General features: G+C 38.3%; 1 protein-coding gene across 2 annotated transcripts in view; it reads left to right on the forward strand.

Annotated features, from left to right (window-relative positions):
* Positions 1-16,120, forward strand: part of eys (eyes shut homolog) — a 167,693-nt gene that overhangs the window by 73,495 nt on the left and 78,078 nt on the right. For both annotated transcript variants that reach the window (XM_005915494.3, XM_005915497.2), the window contains exons 28-35: positions 2,230-2,401; positions 2,755-2,833; positions 3,298-3,497; positions 7,567-7,691; positions 8,292-8,416; positions 8,803-9,016; positions 15,075-15,265; positions 15,404-15,495. In XM_005915494.3, coding sequence (XP_005915556.1) covers positions 2,230-2,401; positions 2,755-2,833; positions 3,298-3,497; positions 7,567-7,691; positions 8,292-8,416; positions 8,803-9,016; positions 15,075-15,265; positions 15,404-15,495 — 1,198 coding nt within the window. The remainder of the gene's footprint in view (positions 1-2,229; positions 2,402-2,754; positions 2,834-3,297; positions 3,498-7,566; positions 7,692-8,291; positions 8,417-8,802; positions 9,017-15,074; positions 15,266-15,403; positions 15,496-16,120) is intronic.

Raw genomic sequence — 16,120 nt, forward strand, 5'->3', positions numbered from 1 at the left:
CACTGCTCCTCCACATTGAAAGAAACCAGTTGAAGTGGTTTAAGCAGCTGACTAGGATACCTCAGGGACGCCATCTCGGTGTTTGGGGCATGTCGTACCAGGAGGAGGCTCCAGGGCAGATCCAGGACTAGCTTTAGAGATTATATCTCTTTGCTCTTCTAGAAACACCTCAATGTTCCCTCCAGATAAGCGGAAAGGTCAAAATGACCTGCTGAAGTTTAATGCAAGCAACACAATGGCGAAAAATTTGTTTAACTTTGAATGTGGTATGGTTGTTGATGTGTGTCAGACAGGTTTGTTTGAGTATTTCATAAAGTGCTGATCTACTGGAATTTTCCCACTGAACTATTTTTAGGATTTACAGAGAATAGTCCAAAAATATGAAACTAACCCATGAGTTTCAGTGTTATGAGTGAAGAATGTTATCTTGATGTCAGAATTGAGCGCAGGATGGCCTTGAGATGATGATGATGATGATGATGCAACCGTGTGATGCTATCGTGTCAATATGGCTCAAAATCTGTGACGAAAGTTTCCAACACCTTGTTGAATCTCCGTAAGGCAGTTTTGAAGACAGAAAGAGTGACCCAACCTTTTACTACCATTGTGTACCTAATAAAGTGGCCAGTGAGTTTAAATAAGTGTTGAGATTAAGGTTACTATGAAAAGTGGTCTTTTCTGTTTATGTGCTGTGTTTATGTGTCAACCTCGGGTTAATGACTTGAGATTGTTTCTTCAATCTGATCGAGAGACTAAAAGACACTGTTTAATTTCATTTTTTTACAACGATGCTGAAGATTCTTTATCTGTGTATCAGGAAAAGAATAATAAAGTAGTTGTTTCAGCTCTTGTTTTGAACTTTAGTTATTTAACAATCGAATACCTAAATCTTTACTTTCACAAAGTACAATCGGACCGTGTCTTTATTGTCAGTTATGTGTTGTTTTCCTTCTTGTTTTAGATCTGAAGTTATATTTTTTTCATTTTTACACACTCCATATAGCAAACAGTTTTATTAGTCCCATAAGCCTTTATTAGTCCCCATCTAAAATCCAATATCCCCTCAGAGTTCAAATGATATTTTATCGAACGTAGAGGTTTAAAACTTAAACAACTTCAGCAAATAGCCATATTTCTGCTCCGTGCTTTGAGCCAGTGCTATTAATGCACGGTCATGAAGAAGTTAAAACCACTTTGAATTGAGTGTTTCAGAGCAAGCATTACAACTTTCAAGTTGCATATTAAAGAATAATATGGAAGCAAGACATAACATCATTAAAAAGGAAAAAAAAAAACCAGAAATCCTTATGCAATGTAAACAGCACACCCATGTTTACCATTCCTGCCAGCCTGTGATCACAGTGCATCAAAGTTTACCAAACAGATCAGAGAGCAAAAACATGCTGGTGAGGCAGCTTTATCTGGACAGTAAGATCACACTGCTAGGAAATTTTTGCATCTTCAAGGCTTTAGTCCATTAACTGCAAATTTCCTTATGCTACTTAACTTTTCCATAAGTTTGTTGACAGATTTTGCAGAAATTTGAAAATAAATGATTACTGGTCAAAGAAGAAATTACTCATCAACTCAGACAATCGTTTTCACAGCACTGCTATTCTCTAAAGCTTTTTCTCTGACCAGCCAACTAATGCTTAAGGCAATATGTCTTGACAGATCATAATTACCACAAGTATTTGATACTTTGACATGAAGTGTTCGGCCATTATTCTTGTAAATGCTCATCAAAAATCAAAGGTGAGGAGAGCTTTTGCATGTATGTCATCTATACTATATGATGTATCTGGAAATAACTTAAAACAGGTTTAGATTGACAGGTTAAAATTATACGTCCGTTGTGGTAACCATAGTCAGTAAGGGATACATAGCTTGAAAAGACAATATAATGCAGCGGTTGCCATTAAAGTATAAAGATGGCGTTTTTTAGTTTGAAATGGCAAACAGTGAGCTGTTCCTGACAAGTTTTTGTATATATCGTAGATAAACTCTCTCTCTGCCATAGAAGCACATGGCAAACAGCAGAGGATTTGATATATTACATGAGTACTTGACAAAATCAAACTTACTTTTCCAATTTTAAAAAAGATGCATATTGTGCTTCTGTGTGTGTGTGTGTGTGTGTGTGTGTGTCTAACTTTTGGAGTACTGAAGAACTAAAAAATAAGTTTTTCTAATAAAACAATTCTGACTAACATATATTTCATTTCTTAGGGCCACGTTGTGAAGTTGACGTTGATGAGTGTGTTTCAAACCCATGCCAGAATAGTGGAAAATGTATTGATGCGCCTAATCGATACAACTGCTTGTGTGCGGGTGGCTTCACAGGGCTCCGCTGTGAGGCCAACATTGATGAATGCATGTCAACGCCTTGCCTTCATGGAAGGTACATATTTTCTCTCCATCATTTAAAACAGAAACACAGCAAATTGTGCAGCAGTAGCATGGAATCATTTATAATTACGCCTCTTGCCAGCGCAGTGAGTGGAGACATATGTCGCATGTTGTAAAGAGCTAATGTAATGCACTTACAGGTTGTCTCAGTGGTGTCTAAATTATAGTCATTAATTCTTTTGAAGGTGAATTACTAATTCATTAGAAAGATTACATCCGTCTCTAAGGGTTCTGTATGGACTATACTGCAAAAGACTTCCACAAATAAATGCTTTTTAGTTCACTTTGCACGCTAGTATAATTTTGATGAATCAATTCTGACCCTGTCTGTTGTGGCTCTCTCAGCTGTGACGATGGAATATATTCATACACCTGTCTTTGTGAATCTGGATGGACCGGCAGCAGATGTGAAACGAACGTCGATGTGAGTTGAGTGTAATTAATAAAGCAGCTGTGCGTTGTAGCGACACGTCAGGAGAATATTGTAAGCTCTGAGGTGGTGTGGCCTTCGGTATCTTTAACTTTATTGACATTCCTACAAGATAAGTGAATTGAACTACCGCGATCATGTGAGCATTGTGCAAATACCCGATAAAAAGGAATTGCTTAGTCTAATGCCTAATTGATCTAAACCACAGCTTTGTGCTGGACCGTAGCGATAAAACATTGAGTTGCTACCAAGGTCTCTGCTGAATCAATAATCTGATCATCTGCATTTTAACTACTAACAATTCATTCTTAATCAAAAGGTTTTTTTTTTTCATTATTTAATCACCCCTCATGAGCTTTACATCGACAAACATGTATTTTATGGTTGCATCTTTTTAAAAAGCTCTTCCTGCCACAGTGTCTCGTTCATGTGAATCTTTGGTATTTTCTCATTGACAGGAATGTGCCAGCAGTCCCTGTCTGAATGGAGGCTCGTGCGTCGATCTCATCGATAAATATGCGTGCTTCTGTCAGGTCGGCTACACGGGGAAAACCTGCGAGGAGGATATAGATGTTTGCGAAGGCGCTACTTTTAATGTCTCGTTGTGTTTTAACGGAGCCACCTGCAGTGATGGTGAAGGATCAAACTTTACATGCAGGTGAGCTTGGTCACTATTTATTTATTTATTTTGAAGTGTTTGATAAAATGACGTTGAAAGGTCGTCCTTGGATGGAGTTATTGAAAGTTGAATGTGCAGCAGCTTTACCCAACTGAATGTTTCACATGCATTGCTTTTAAACTGACATCTAAAACCACCGTACCCAGATTGTAATCGACCATTTGCTAACCCCCTCGAGTGAATTGCACTTGACCTTATTATAGCTATACAACCATATCAAAGCGTGACAGCCCTGGCGAGCTTTGAATTTCTCTGATGATTTGTGTGTGGCGCTACTGAAAGGAGTATTGGACTGTGTGTTTACATACTCTAATGTTACCTTCAATCATTAGTGTCTCTGGCTAACTAGCGCACCATCGAAGCCAGAAAGCTTAAGGGAATGGAGCTTATTGAACCGCTCATGGACAGTGGGCAGCTTCAGCAACAGAGGTTAAATATCTCAAAATATTAAATTACATTTCTGACTCTAAACATCAGCATCACAATTTTGCTGATCTGTGAAAAAAAAAAAAAATTAAAAGTATCTTGTCTCAGAATTATAGCGCTGCATTACATCTGTTCTGCCTCACAGTGCAGCGGTAGAAAATGAATCATTACTTTTTAATTGCAGGCATGTCATCCCTGGAGTGATGAAGTGTATCTGAATACAAGGTGTATGTAGTAAGAGTGTGCCGATTTGACACAGCCGCTCCCTGAATGCCTCGCAGTTAATTACGTTGTCTAACCTTTCGCTGATGTGCTGCTATATGCTCGCTGTCATGATTTATGTGACAATGACAACCACAACTCTACATATGTTGCCGCACTTTCTGAGCGTTATATTGAGGTGCTGAACTGCAAAATGCCTCGCTGCAGCAGTTTTTACGACGCTCCCTTCATTTAAGGTTTATTTGCATATATGTTGCAAGGAGGCAATGCATATCGTGCATTCACAGATAAATGTGCACACTAAGGGCAAAGTTTGTCTATACACCCACTTCTACTTATGCAGAGCCAGGCTGCTTTATTACGAACACGTCTGCTGTATAGAACTGTACAGCTGACCTGTGGGTGTGCAGAATAACATGAAATATTATTCCTAGCCAAATCCATGTGTTAATGACATAAATGTGTTAATGTGTGCAGCGTTCTGTCTTTTTTCCTGAAAGTTGTGCGAAGCTGCGGGTAAATATTAAAGTCAAAGAAATAAGAAACTCTGATGCATCGCCATCTGACCTTAAACTGGTAGGAAAGGCATCTGCGAAAAGGACTGTACCTCTCTTTGCTCAAGGTGTAGCTTATCCTGTGCATTTCACCACCTTAAACAATTACCACATGAAAGTATTTTGCATTTCAATACCCGTAGGCTTATGCAGGTCAGAGCTGTCTGTTTAAAAAAACATTTCAAGAACCAGATTTAATAATTGTCTGTTCCAGCCAAGGCCTTCTTTTGGTGTTAAAAAGCTCGTGTCGGGATTTACTAAACAGATGCAGTGACAATATTTGTAAGAGCTCCATAACAATTTGGAAGGAAAGTATTTAAAAGACTCACACAAACATGATTCATTAAAGTTTATGGCATGCAGTTTACTGCAAATTGCACTAAATTTAATGCCGGCAATAAGAGTGTCTTGTTTTGTGTCTGATTTGACTGTGGTGCTCGTCATTAGGAGTGTAAATTTCTTTGGAGTGTCAAGAGGCAATGGTGTCAGAAGCAGTGGATAATTGCCAGGGATGGACATCAAAAATAGAATGATTCTATTGCGGCTGCCCCTCATTGATCTGAATTGCCAGACTGCTTCAGAAGAGAAACATGAAAAATTTGCCTACATAGTAAGATTTTGGTTTGCAGATGACTTCTTGGGTCGGGTTTTTTTGATCCGCTAATTTCACCTGCAGAACATTACACTCCAATCTAAGCAGTTTTGCTGTTGCGTACTAATGCTAATTTGCCCACCTGAGCAAGTTAATTTGAGTCTTCCACAGTCAATGTTTTGGAAAGTCATAGGATTTAGAGCTTAAAGCTCCAATGTTTTACCACCACATTCACAGCTTTAAGCCATCCACAGGTGTATTTCTGAGAACACCTCCCCACGGCATTTAAAATGAGTTAAAACTTACTATATCACAAAAGTATTAGAAACAAAAAGTGTTCGTCTGAAAGGGAAACCCCTGCAAATATTAAATAAAATCAGCCACAAAAGTAACTCTATCTGCGACTTTTAGTTGTATAATTGTCACTTCCAAAGTTAGCATGTGGATTTGCTACAGTTGTTAGTGCATTTCCAAGCGTATTTTGTTTTTATCTAGGGTTGGGGTGGGGGTTTCCACTTGAATACAAAGGCCTTGATTAGGCTAATACACTGAATGATGGGCTTAAATATTAAATCAGTCATGCAATATTTTTTTGTCCAAAGTACCTCTATTACAGAGGGTTGTTATATTTGCATGCTATGTGCAAAGTGGTAAGCATCACTTGTTCACCTGCTCAGGAAATGGGCTTCAAAACCACTCCATTCTCTCTGTAATGATGGTCATCCAAGAGGTCACGCATTAAACCGTTTGCCCATTTTCTACTGTTACATGATTACATGGACTGGGCTTTATAGACAGCAGTTTGTAACAGAAGAGCCTCGTAAACGCAACATACACTTGTTAGCATCCACTGAAACAGTTTTCAGTGGATGCATAACATTTTCTGTTATCAAATTTTTTCCCAGAGATGTTGAGTGGGTTTGAGGTGTGGCGACTGTGAATTGGGAATCCATGCGAGTCAGCAGACCTTGGGCTTCCTTGGCCCGGGGTAGCTTTGATGCACGATCTAGCTCATTGTTCATCTGGAAAATGACTGCTCTTGTACAAATCTTAAAGCAAGTAGAGATGACAGCCGCAGAATTGAATGTTACCCGTCTTTGCTTGAGGTGTAGCTTATCCTGTGTAATTAGCCAAGTCAAACAACTACCACACCTTCGTATTATCACTTTGAGTATCTGTGGATGTTATGCACTGCAGCGAGTGTTTTGGAATTCTTTAGAAACCAAGCTTACCTCGACCAAGGTTATGTTTTTGTAGCGGGATTACTTGCCTGACATCATACAAGCCTGTCCACTTCTTACACTTCCTCACAACTGACATTCACTCTAACTTGTTTCCATGGGAGAGGGGATTATTTTATTATTATTATCACCAGAGACTGACATATCAGATCAATGAATCTAAACAAATACTATGATGTGCAGCCATTACACACAGTGGTTATGGTGGAGTTTTAGAAGTTGTGCAGTGAAGCAATTTTGAGGACCAAATGAACAACCTATTACATTTTGGTGGAGATCCCGATCAAGGGGTACATCGTGAATCTTTTTTCCTCCTGTTTTGCCCCTGTAATTCTGTTATATAAGCAGCTTGTGAGCAGAAATCTCACTCATCTGTTTTTGGGCCCCCCGACTGCTCGGGGGCCACCAAATGCTGACAAACATTAGATTTGCTAAAACTCCCTAAACAGACCCACTTAGCCAAAACCAGCTGTATCAGGATGTGAGTGTGTTGCAGACTTCTAGTGCGAAATATTGTCATTCTTTTTTACTGTTTCCCTTTTATTATTGTGGAATAAATTGTTATTAATCAACATCTCGGTGCTGGCAAAGGGTCTCCTCTGTCACAGTGAGCTTCTGGGTTTATATAAGAAATTAATGAATACTTGTGGAAAGTCCGGGTTGATTTCATCTAACTATAAACAGCATCTTTGGCAGTCAGGAGTGTGCTTCTTAAAGCAGCCCTATTATGCTCATTTCCAGCATAATGGGCCGTCTAATATGCTGGAAATGGGGTGATTCGTTCTATATAGGGCTTTGGTTATTACTATGATGAGTACAATAGTAGTTTGGTTTATTTCTGTTTCACTGAAATGCACAAAGTTGTATTTTTCTGTTCAAAACTGTAAAATTTTGAAAAAGTTTGATAACTAATAACAAAAGCAGTTCTAGGATACAGCGTGTCAAACCCACAAGCAGGAAGTGACAGCACTGTGAGACAGCCTCACAGGTTTTAAAGTATGATGTTTTCTTAGCTGTCCACCAGGTTTCACGGGGGATTTCTGTGAAGTGGATGTTAACGAATGTTGCTCAGCTCCCTGCCACAACGGAGCAGTTTGCCAAGATCTTATTAATAGCTACATCTGCCACTGCAGGCCAGGTGAGTCACTCAGATATCCTGTGAATTTCTCAAATCTTTTTTTTTTTAAATGAGGCAACCAAAGCATTTTTTTTCCCTTTTGTAAGACCTTTTGCAGGCAACCTTTGTAGCTCATGAGCAAGATTACTAAACTACGGCCTTAAATAAGACGTCATGTTTTAAAGTGAACTAAAAGCTAAAAGCCTTTTTTTCTGATAGGTGCTAGAGTCCAGTTTACTACATGAAAACCACCTTAATACTTCTAAAATGCACATATTTGATTAAAAGAGACTGCACAAACTGCCACTTAAGGTTACCCTACTGCCTACATAGTTTCTGTACCTCAAAGCCATTCAAAAGTCATCTCCTTTTTCTCCAGGGAGAAATTTGTAGTCATACAGTACTGAAAAAGACAGTGATAAAAAGACGATACTGCCTTGGCTCATTAAAATGTATGTGGCATCTTACTCTTTAGTGAAAGCCTTTTCTTGTCTATGTATGTGTGTGAACCCAAAAAGAAGCAAATCAATGTAAGAGAATCTGATTGATATTCACTTCAGAGGGTGGAAGTGGGAGAGCCTGGGCTCACCACGGCACTCTGTGGGCTTTTGTTCTTGGCAGGTTGGACAGGCCTTCACTGTGAGGATGACATTAATGAGTGCCTTCCACAGCCCTGCAACCAGGGGATATGCATTCAGAATGATCCAGGCTATGGCTACACCTGTTTCTGTCGTCCTGGATTTGTGGTGAGGCTCTCCACCTTATCCTTTCTATACGTTGTGGTGTTTCTCTTTTTTTTCCCCATTAAAAAGCTACCATCCTGCACCTTCAGCTCTTGAATCCTTTTACCACTTAGATGTCTTTATTGTTTATGCTCTAATCATTTTTCTCTGCATTTTCAATGCAGGAAAAGTAAATGCTTTTTTAAAATGCACCACTTTATGTATTTTGTAACTGCTACACTGTATGGGCAACTTGAATCCTATAAAATAACCTGACTTTGTTGGTTTATTACTAGCATTTGTTTTTAGTTTAAACCGTCTTGTTTTTATTACATAATAGCACTGTCTTTTATTATTTAAGCTGTAAACATTACATTCCACTTAGTATCTCCACATCTCCACATACACAGGGGAGTAACTGTGAGCACAACTATGATGATTGCCTGCTGAATCCGTGTCCAGAAGCATTTTCCTGTGTAGATGGCATCAACAAGGTCAGCTGCCTGCCTCCTGTTATGGATCCTGTTCCCTTGGCGACTGCAGTCGAGAACATCACTCGCGGCTCCACACCCAGAGTGCCGATGCCGACACTCTTCCCGGCACCAGCAGCTGAGGGGTCCACAGGTATGGACGGCTCTGTGCATTCATGTGAGGACATGCGGCGGCGGGAGTCAGTGAAGATGTAGAATTTATAATACTCCTCCTCATGTCAGAGAGAAGTGTATTTTCCAGTCTGCTACATTTATATGACAGCTCTAATTACAAGCTACTTTTCAGATAAAGATTTTACATAAACATAAGACACAGTAAGTTTATGAAAAATGCATCGCGAAAGAGCAAGCCAGTGGTTTCTTATGCGTTTTAGATAGTAGGAGTTGTTGATACTTCCCTCACATAGCTGCATGTAAATTCATCCTTAAGGATACAACATGAAAGTCTAAAAACTGAAATGTATAATTCTGTTATTCATTTAAAAGGAAAAAAAGCTGCATTTTCTTCTTTCCTGTCCTATTAATTGTATCGCAACCCCTCTCATTTGTCATGTGACCCTGACTCGAGTGAGTGGAAACTGCAGAACAGTCTTAACCTCTTAACATATACACTCACCAGCCACTTCATTAGGTACTGCCTTCAGAATTGCCTTCATTCTTCACGGCTTCAACAAAGTGCTGGAAACTTTCCTTAGAGATTTTGCTCCATATTCCCACGATAGCATAACACAGTTGCTGCAGATTTGTCAACTACTCATCCTTGATGTGAATCTACCACATCCCAAAGATGCTTTGTTGGATTGAGATCTGGTGACTGTCGAGGCCATTTGAGCACAGTGAACTCAATATCATCTTCAAGATACCAGATGTGCACACTTATGATCGGAAAGGGATGGACATGGTTTGGAATATACTCGGATAGTCTGAGACATTTAAAAAATGTTCAGTTGGTATTAAGGGGGTGAAAATTACATTACAACACTACCAGCCTGAACCGTTGAGGACCGGATGGATACATTTTTTCATGTTGTTTACAGCAAATTCTGACTCTACCATCCGAATGTCACAGCCCAAATCGAGACTTATCAAACCATGCAATCTTCTGTTGTCCAAATGGGCAATGCCAGTGGGAATAACAGCCTCAGTTTCCTGTTTTTTGCTGTCAGGAGTAGCACCCATTGTGGTCTATTGCTGTTTCAAGGTTTGAGGTGTTGAGGTGCATTCAGAGATGTTTTTCTGCATACCGTGGTTGAGTTACTGTCACCTTCCTATCAGCTTGAAGCAATCTTTCTATTCATTTTTCTTTGACCTCTGGCATCAACAAGTCATTTTCACATACAGAACTATTCCTCACTGGATGTGTTTTCTTTTTCAGACCATTTTCTGTAAATCCTAGAGATGATTGGGCAGAAACATCCCAGTAGATCAGCAGTCTCTGACTTATACCAGCCCATCTGGCATCAATAATCATGTCACATTTGACTTAACTAAAATTGCCTTTCTTCCCTATTCTGATGCTCAGTCAGAATAGGGTCGTCAGCAGGTCGTCTATACATATATACATGCCTAAATGCACTGAGCGCTGCCATATGGTTGGTTGGTTAGTTATTTGTGTTAACAAGCAGTTGAACAGATCTAGCTAAGAAAGTGACCGGTGAGTATATAATAAAGTGATTCAATGTAGAAACGTATTATCTCAGTAGAGTGGAAGGAGCTGCTGAACATTTAAATCATTTCTTATTTTTACATGTGATCTTATCTGCAGGCCTTAGTTATAGTGAAGTAATTTGACACTGCCATATTGCTTTTTAAAATAAAAGTAAAATATCTGAGTACTCCTCTGGGCTCTGATGGATGAAGATGGATGCTGCAGTATCCTAATAATCTTCAAATGCAGTTTAGTTGTTTGTGAAAGGCTATAAACATTTAGTTTCCTTTATTGCTTCTGTTCAAATTGGTTTCTAATCTTCTGACTTTTTGGTCCTAATGGTAGGATTTTTATTTATTTATTTATTTTTAGGATGGTTCTACGTACTTTTCTTGTGGCTCTTTTCATAAAAAGAACCTCAACTCCATATGATCATGAGTTTTATTGTATTATTTTATATTTAGAGCTCAATGCACAGACTCAGATATTACGCTATGGAATCTTAATGGCAGTTCTACTCAAATATGGCAGTGTATCAACTTAAATTAGCACTTCTCAATCGAGTCATAGCTCCCATTACTATGCTATTACTTCCATTAACGTTATGTCTTTTGAAAAGTGACATTAAATTATTTAAAATGATAAACCATTACAGCAATTAATTTGTACTGATGGTTGGTTTTCTGACAAATTACAAATCTATCCTTCCCTTGTCCTTCCTACCAAACACAAGCTTTGCCAGTTTCCAATGCAGGGAGACTCCCACTAAGCTGGCACTCCAAATGTGATTTTTAGAGTCTTTGGAACATAGCAGGCGATGATATATTTGGTTTGATTTAGAGCTTGTTATACTTTGTGCAGCTGTGGTGGAAAAATAAATCCTGCTGAAATCTAGTTCCGCATTTGCCACTGAAGTACCCTTTCTATTTTTATTTGAGAACAGTCATTTCAAAGAGTAACAAGTCCAATCATTATTTCGGGCTATATCCTTTAACACTCAAATGATCGACACAGAACACAATGTGATATATATTGTTGGTATTGGATTCAGTCATCTATGTGAGGGGAGGAATTCGGAACACTGGGCAGATTGTCACTCTGTGACAGATGAGGTCTGTCTCCCTTTGAAACTGTTCACAGAACTGTAAAACACACCTATTGAACACAGACAAGCTTGAACCAATTCAGTGCGGCACTCTGAAAATCACTGTGGGCCAAACATAATGGAGTCCTCCCTGCCGCACCTGATCCAGCCCTCGTCCCGTGCGTTAGTTTGGAAGGGGTTAAATGTAAACACCAATCAGCGGTGGAGAAAAAACCAACCCGACCACCTCTTTTACATGCGATACGTGCATAATGAAGGTAAATAAGTTTTAAAGTAAGGGGACCCAGAAACTCACGAGTTTATCTAACTAGGTCACCATCTAAACACATGCAGTGCCCTTGGTGATGCTTGAAATAGACTCAGACAGTGCTCCTTTAAACTTAAAGCTACTCCCCAAACCTCTCAAATATATGAAATCAATGGGAATTTAAATATAGAGTGGATAGTGAATTTCCGGTAAATTAAACAACCTATTAATATTGCCAGTAGATAAATATATTCATCTTTATTTTGATTTAGTTCAGTTTCAAAGCAGTACTAGCAACAAAAAATGAGTAAACCTCCCAGAATGAGGTGATTGTCTTCAGGGTTTTATTTATTTATTTATATGTTTTCCCCCTCTCGCTCCACGTGCAATGATGAGCTCCACAGTATTTATTCTCTACAGTGTGAGAACTGATGAGAATCTAGAAAGGACACTGCTGGTGGAGGGAGGCTTACTGCCGCTAAGCCACGATTTGGTTGACTTTCCTTGAAGTGATCACTACAGCACAGGTGAGGCTGTTATCTTTTCCTGCCACATGTAGCAAAACTGAAATTACTCAAGTTCCTCAAAATCAACTTGATGAGTGAAAAGTTAATCACTTCAAACATGCAGTGCCTGTCTCGAGGCAGTCACCTTGTTAATCTTCCTTTTAACGCACATGCATTTGTTCTCAGTGCCACGCGTTTATGTTTTGTTTTTTGGGTTGTTTTTTCTTTTTTCTCAGTTTCTTTGTAATTTAGATGACGGTGCATGGTAAGTACGCCTATAACTATTCTGATATATTCAGTGACACAGCTTTGCCAGTGAGTCATATTGACACTCACAAGATATGCAGAGTTATGAATATTCATGGAGGAAAGGCTCAGTAAGATGAAAAAGGCAGTGTCTGAATTTATCATTTCAACTCTAGTTTATGGCCTCTGCTTCTGTACAGTAACTGTCAGTGCAGTGCATTGGTGTAATTGTATCTGTTATTTTTAAAACCAGACAACACAGATATAATTAGACACTACATTTAAAAACGCATTATATTTAGGAATTATTCTCTACAGGATTCATTTATTGTCTACAGTGTAAATATATTCAGTTAAGTCTTCTTGTATTAGGTATATTGAATATAAGATATTTTCAGCCAGTTTTCCCAAGTACACAATGACCTTTTTTGTTCCCTCAGGGCTCTGAAATTGCAGAGGTCCTGGAATGATCCTCAGCAGTATTATATCTCTGTCCTGTGACAAGTTCAATCAGTCAGTCTATTACTTTAGCCAATAAATCAGGGACCAAACAGGACTTATATCCTGCCTTTTTTAAATAAATGGGACATTAAGTCTATATCAATTAATTCTCACCGCCCAGAGTCTATCCTCCTATTAAGTGATCTTAAGTTCACATTTACTCCAAATATATTTTCCTGGTTGAATATCTCCTGCTTTAACCTGTCTGGCTTCCACCTACACTTTGTGCTGCAACATGGCGCTCCACCACTCTATGTTACATTAAATATGACTCATACCAATTTTCTAACCTCCTTTATGGTCATGTATTAAGACGGGCCCTAATTAAATCTGATCTCAGAGATTTGTATCAACCAATATTCCCAGAAGTGGCAAACTGCTTGGTCAGCAGTAATGTTAACTGTGTTTGTTTTTTTTTTTTAAAAAGAGAAACCTAGTGGTGCATTATCAGGATATGAAAGTGAGAAAATATAAGATAGTTTGCATTGTGTACATTTACTATTTAGATTTAGCATGACTGGTTACTTGAGGCATTCGCATTAAAAACCCCAAAAAACATCTGGTATGAGAGTGTAAGGTAGTGGTAAAAACAGGAGACCTTTGAAGGAAAAGACTGAAGCTAACTGCTAATGAGGCGTGATACTGCCTCCTGGCAGCAGCCTCAGACTGCATCAAAGACTACATCAGACTAAACAAGGCTTTAAAATTAATGAATAGCTTTGTCTCTGAGGGGTAATTTTCCATCATCAGCATTGGCAAACCCTATTGTCAGGAATGAAGCAGTAGACAGCACCGCATTGTTGCTGCATGCATTTATCCTCATTAATTCACACACCGCAGTAGGTCTGTTCCTTATAATTCCTACTTTATGTTATCGTGTGTTTTTCCTCAGGGTATTGGCCATACTTCTCTTGAAAGAAAATGGAGGTATTTAGGTTAGCTTGTTTGCCAAATGTCCTAAGGGGCAAGCTGTCAGATCAAAGGATGTCTGGCCTATTAGGACTTGACGTCTAACAAATATTGATAAAGGTCTCACTTGCAACTGCCCGATTAATCATTGCAACAACTTTAAAGGAGTGTCTGATTGCTCTGGTTTAAAATTTTATATGTATAATATTTTTCTTAAACTAAGATGAGAGCCAATAGAGTATGAGACAGGTGCATCCAGTAACGCCTTTCATTTTAACAGGCTCTCGGCTTTGACTTTTCTGCAACAAATTCCAATATTTCCTTCAAATGAGAAATATATTGAGCATGAGCACCCTAATGCTTTTCTCCAATTGCAGTCTCAGTCAGTCTTTTAAAGTTGTCAGCGTCACTACCCCCAATAAGCTTGCGGGCAGTGGAACTTTTACTGAAATACCCCATAATTGCCCATTCTCATGGATGATATAAGCCAAGTTATTCCACTATAAAATGAGGCATGTAATAAACTTGTATGAATATGTTCATTTCAGCCAAGACTCCTTTTTCACCTAATCTAGTGCCATTTGCATGCTTCACAGCTTTTTGGCAAATAAGACTATTTATAGTATGAGTGTACAGTGAGCGAAAGAGAAAATATTTGAAGAGTCCTTAAAGTCTTTTCATCTGCTTTCAAAATAGTAATTATTCACTTTTTGCATCTTTTTTGACTGTCCTCTCATCTCTTTGCAAAGATTGCATCTACATTCGTGAAGCAACATAGGCAGAAAAAACAGGAAGTCCATAGTAGAAGTGGCGCAACCACTTGCCCTGCTCAGGTGTCACATTCTTGAATCTTTAAAATTGTTAAGGGCCTTTTCTTTATCCTACTCCATGCACTAAACCTCCCTGTAGAGGAACCAAATGAAAATCCTCTTTTCAGGGATCAGTCGAGATTCTCAGTGGAATTTACAGGAAACTTCAGTCCTTTACCTTTTCCTCCCAATTGATCTGTCTTTCTTTTTTATGTCCTAGATTCAAGCTACCTTCATTATTTTGGGAATTCATACCTGGAGTTTCCAGGTATTGACCTCAGCACTCTCAACAACATAACTGTGAGATTTCAAACCACTGTGGCCCAAGGAACTATACTATATGTGGACCAAGGACCTGTTAACGGTGATTTCTTTTTCATGAAACTCTTCATCCTCGATGGAATCTTACAGGTAGGTTAAATTTATTGTGTATGACAATATTCAAGTTGTGTATTGTCTGAATGAGTATATTTTGTCATTTTTGCTCTCGAAAGACAAATATTCTGTAATGAAATAAAAAGCCCATGAAGCTCCCTATTAATGTTTCAGTATGCTTTTTGCTGTAATGAAGAGGAAGAGGTTACATGGATTACTACATTAAATCATGTTAATGATGGCACAGTTCACATTGTAAATATCAGGTATGTATTCTATCTTTTTATCAAGTCTTAGATTGTAGAGATCTACATAAGCGCTTTGAGGGTCTCGAAAAGCGCTACATAAATGCAGTCTAGTATTATTATTATTATCTATCTGTGTTTCCCTCTACCCTTTATGAAGCAATTTTATATATATATGTATATATATATATATATATATATATATGTCTGAATATGTTGATTGATTGAACCTTAAATATACTGAAAGAAACTTGAATACACAGTATGAAATTAAAGTCTGGGTGTATTCAGTGAAATTCAAATACATTAAATGAAAGTCTGAATACATTGAATGAAACTTGAATGTACTGGGTGAAACACTATATATAATGAAAGTCTGAATGTATTGAAAGCTGATGTTACAGAGGCTTTTGCCCCTTTTGTGTTGTGTTTTAAATATGTAATATAATAGCATATAAAGCAGCATTTCTTAGTCCTGAAGACAACACTACAGAAAATGAATATAGTATCCAAACTATGCCAGTAACATGTTTCAGTTTTGTGCTACAGATGAAGAAATTTTGTCACTCATTATCAGTGTTGGTCAAGTTACTTGAAAAAAGTAATCAGTAACTAATTACTGATTACTTCCCCAAAAAAGTAATCC

The sequence above is a fragment of the Haplochromis burtoni genome, unplaced genomic scaffold (assembly GCF_018398535.1).
Source record: "Haplochromis burtoni strain Fernald_Lab_line unplaced genomic scaffold, NCSU_Asbu1 Contig_12, whole genome shotgun sequence".
NCBI classification, from domain to species: Eukaryota; Metazoa; Chordata; class Actinopteri; order Cichliformes; family Cichlidae; genus Haplochromis; species Haplochromis burtoni.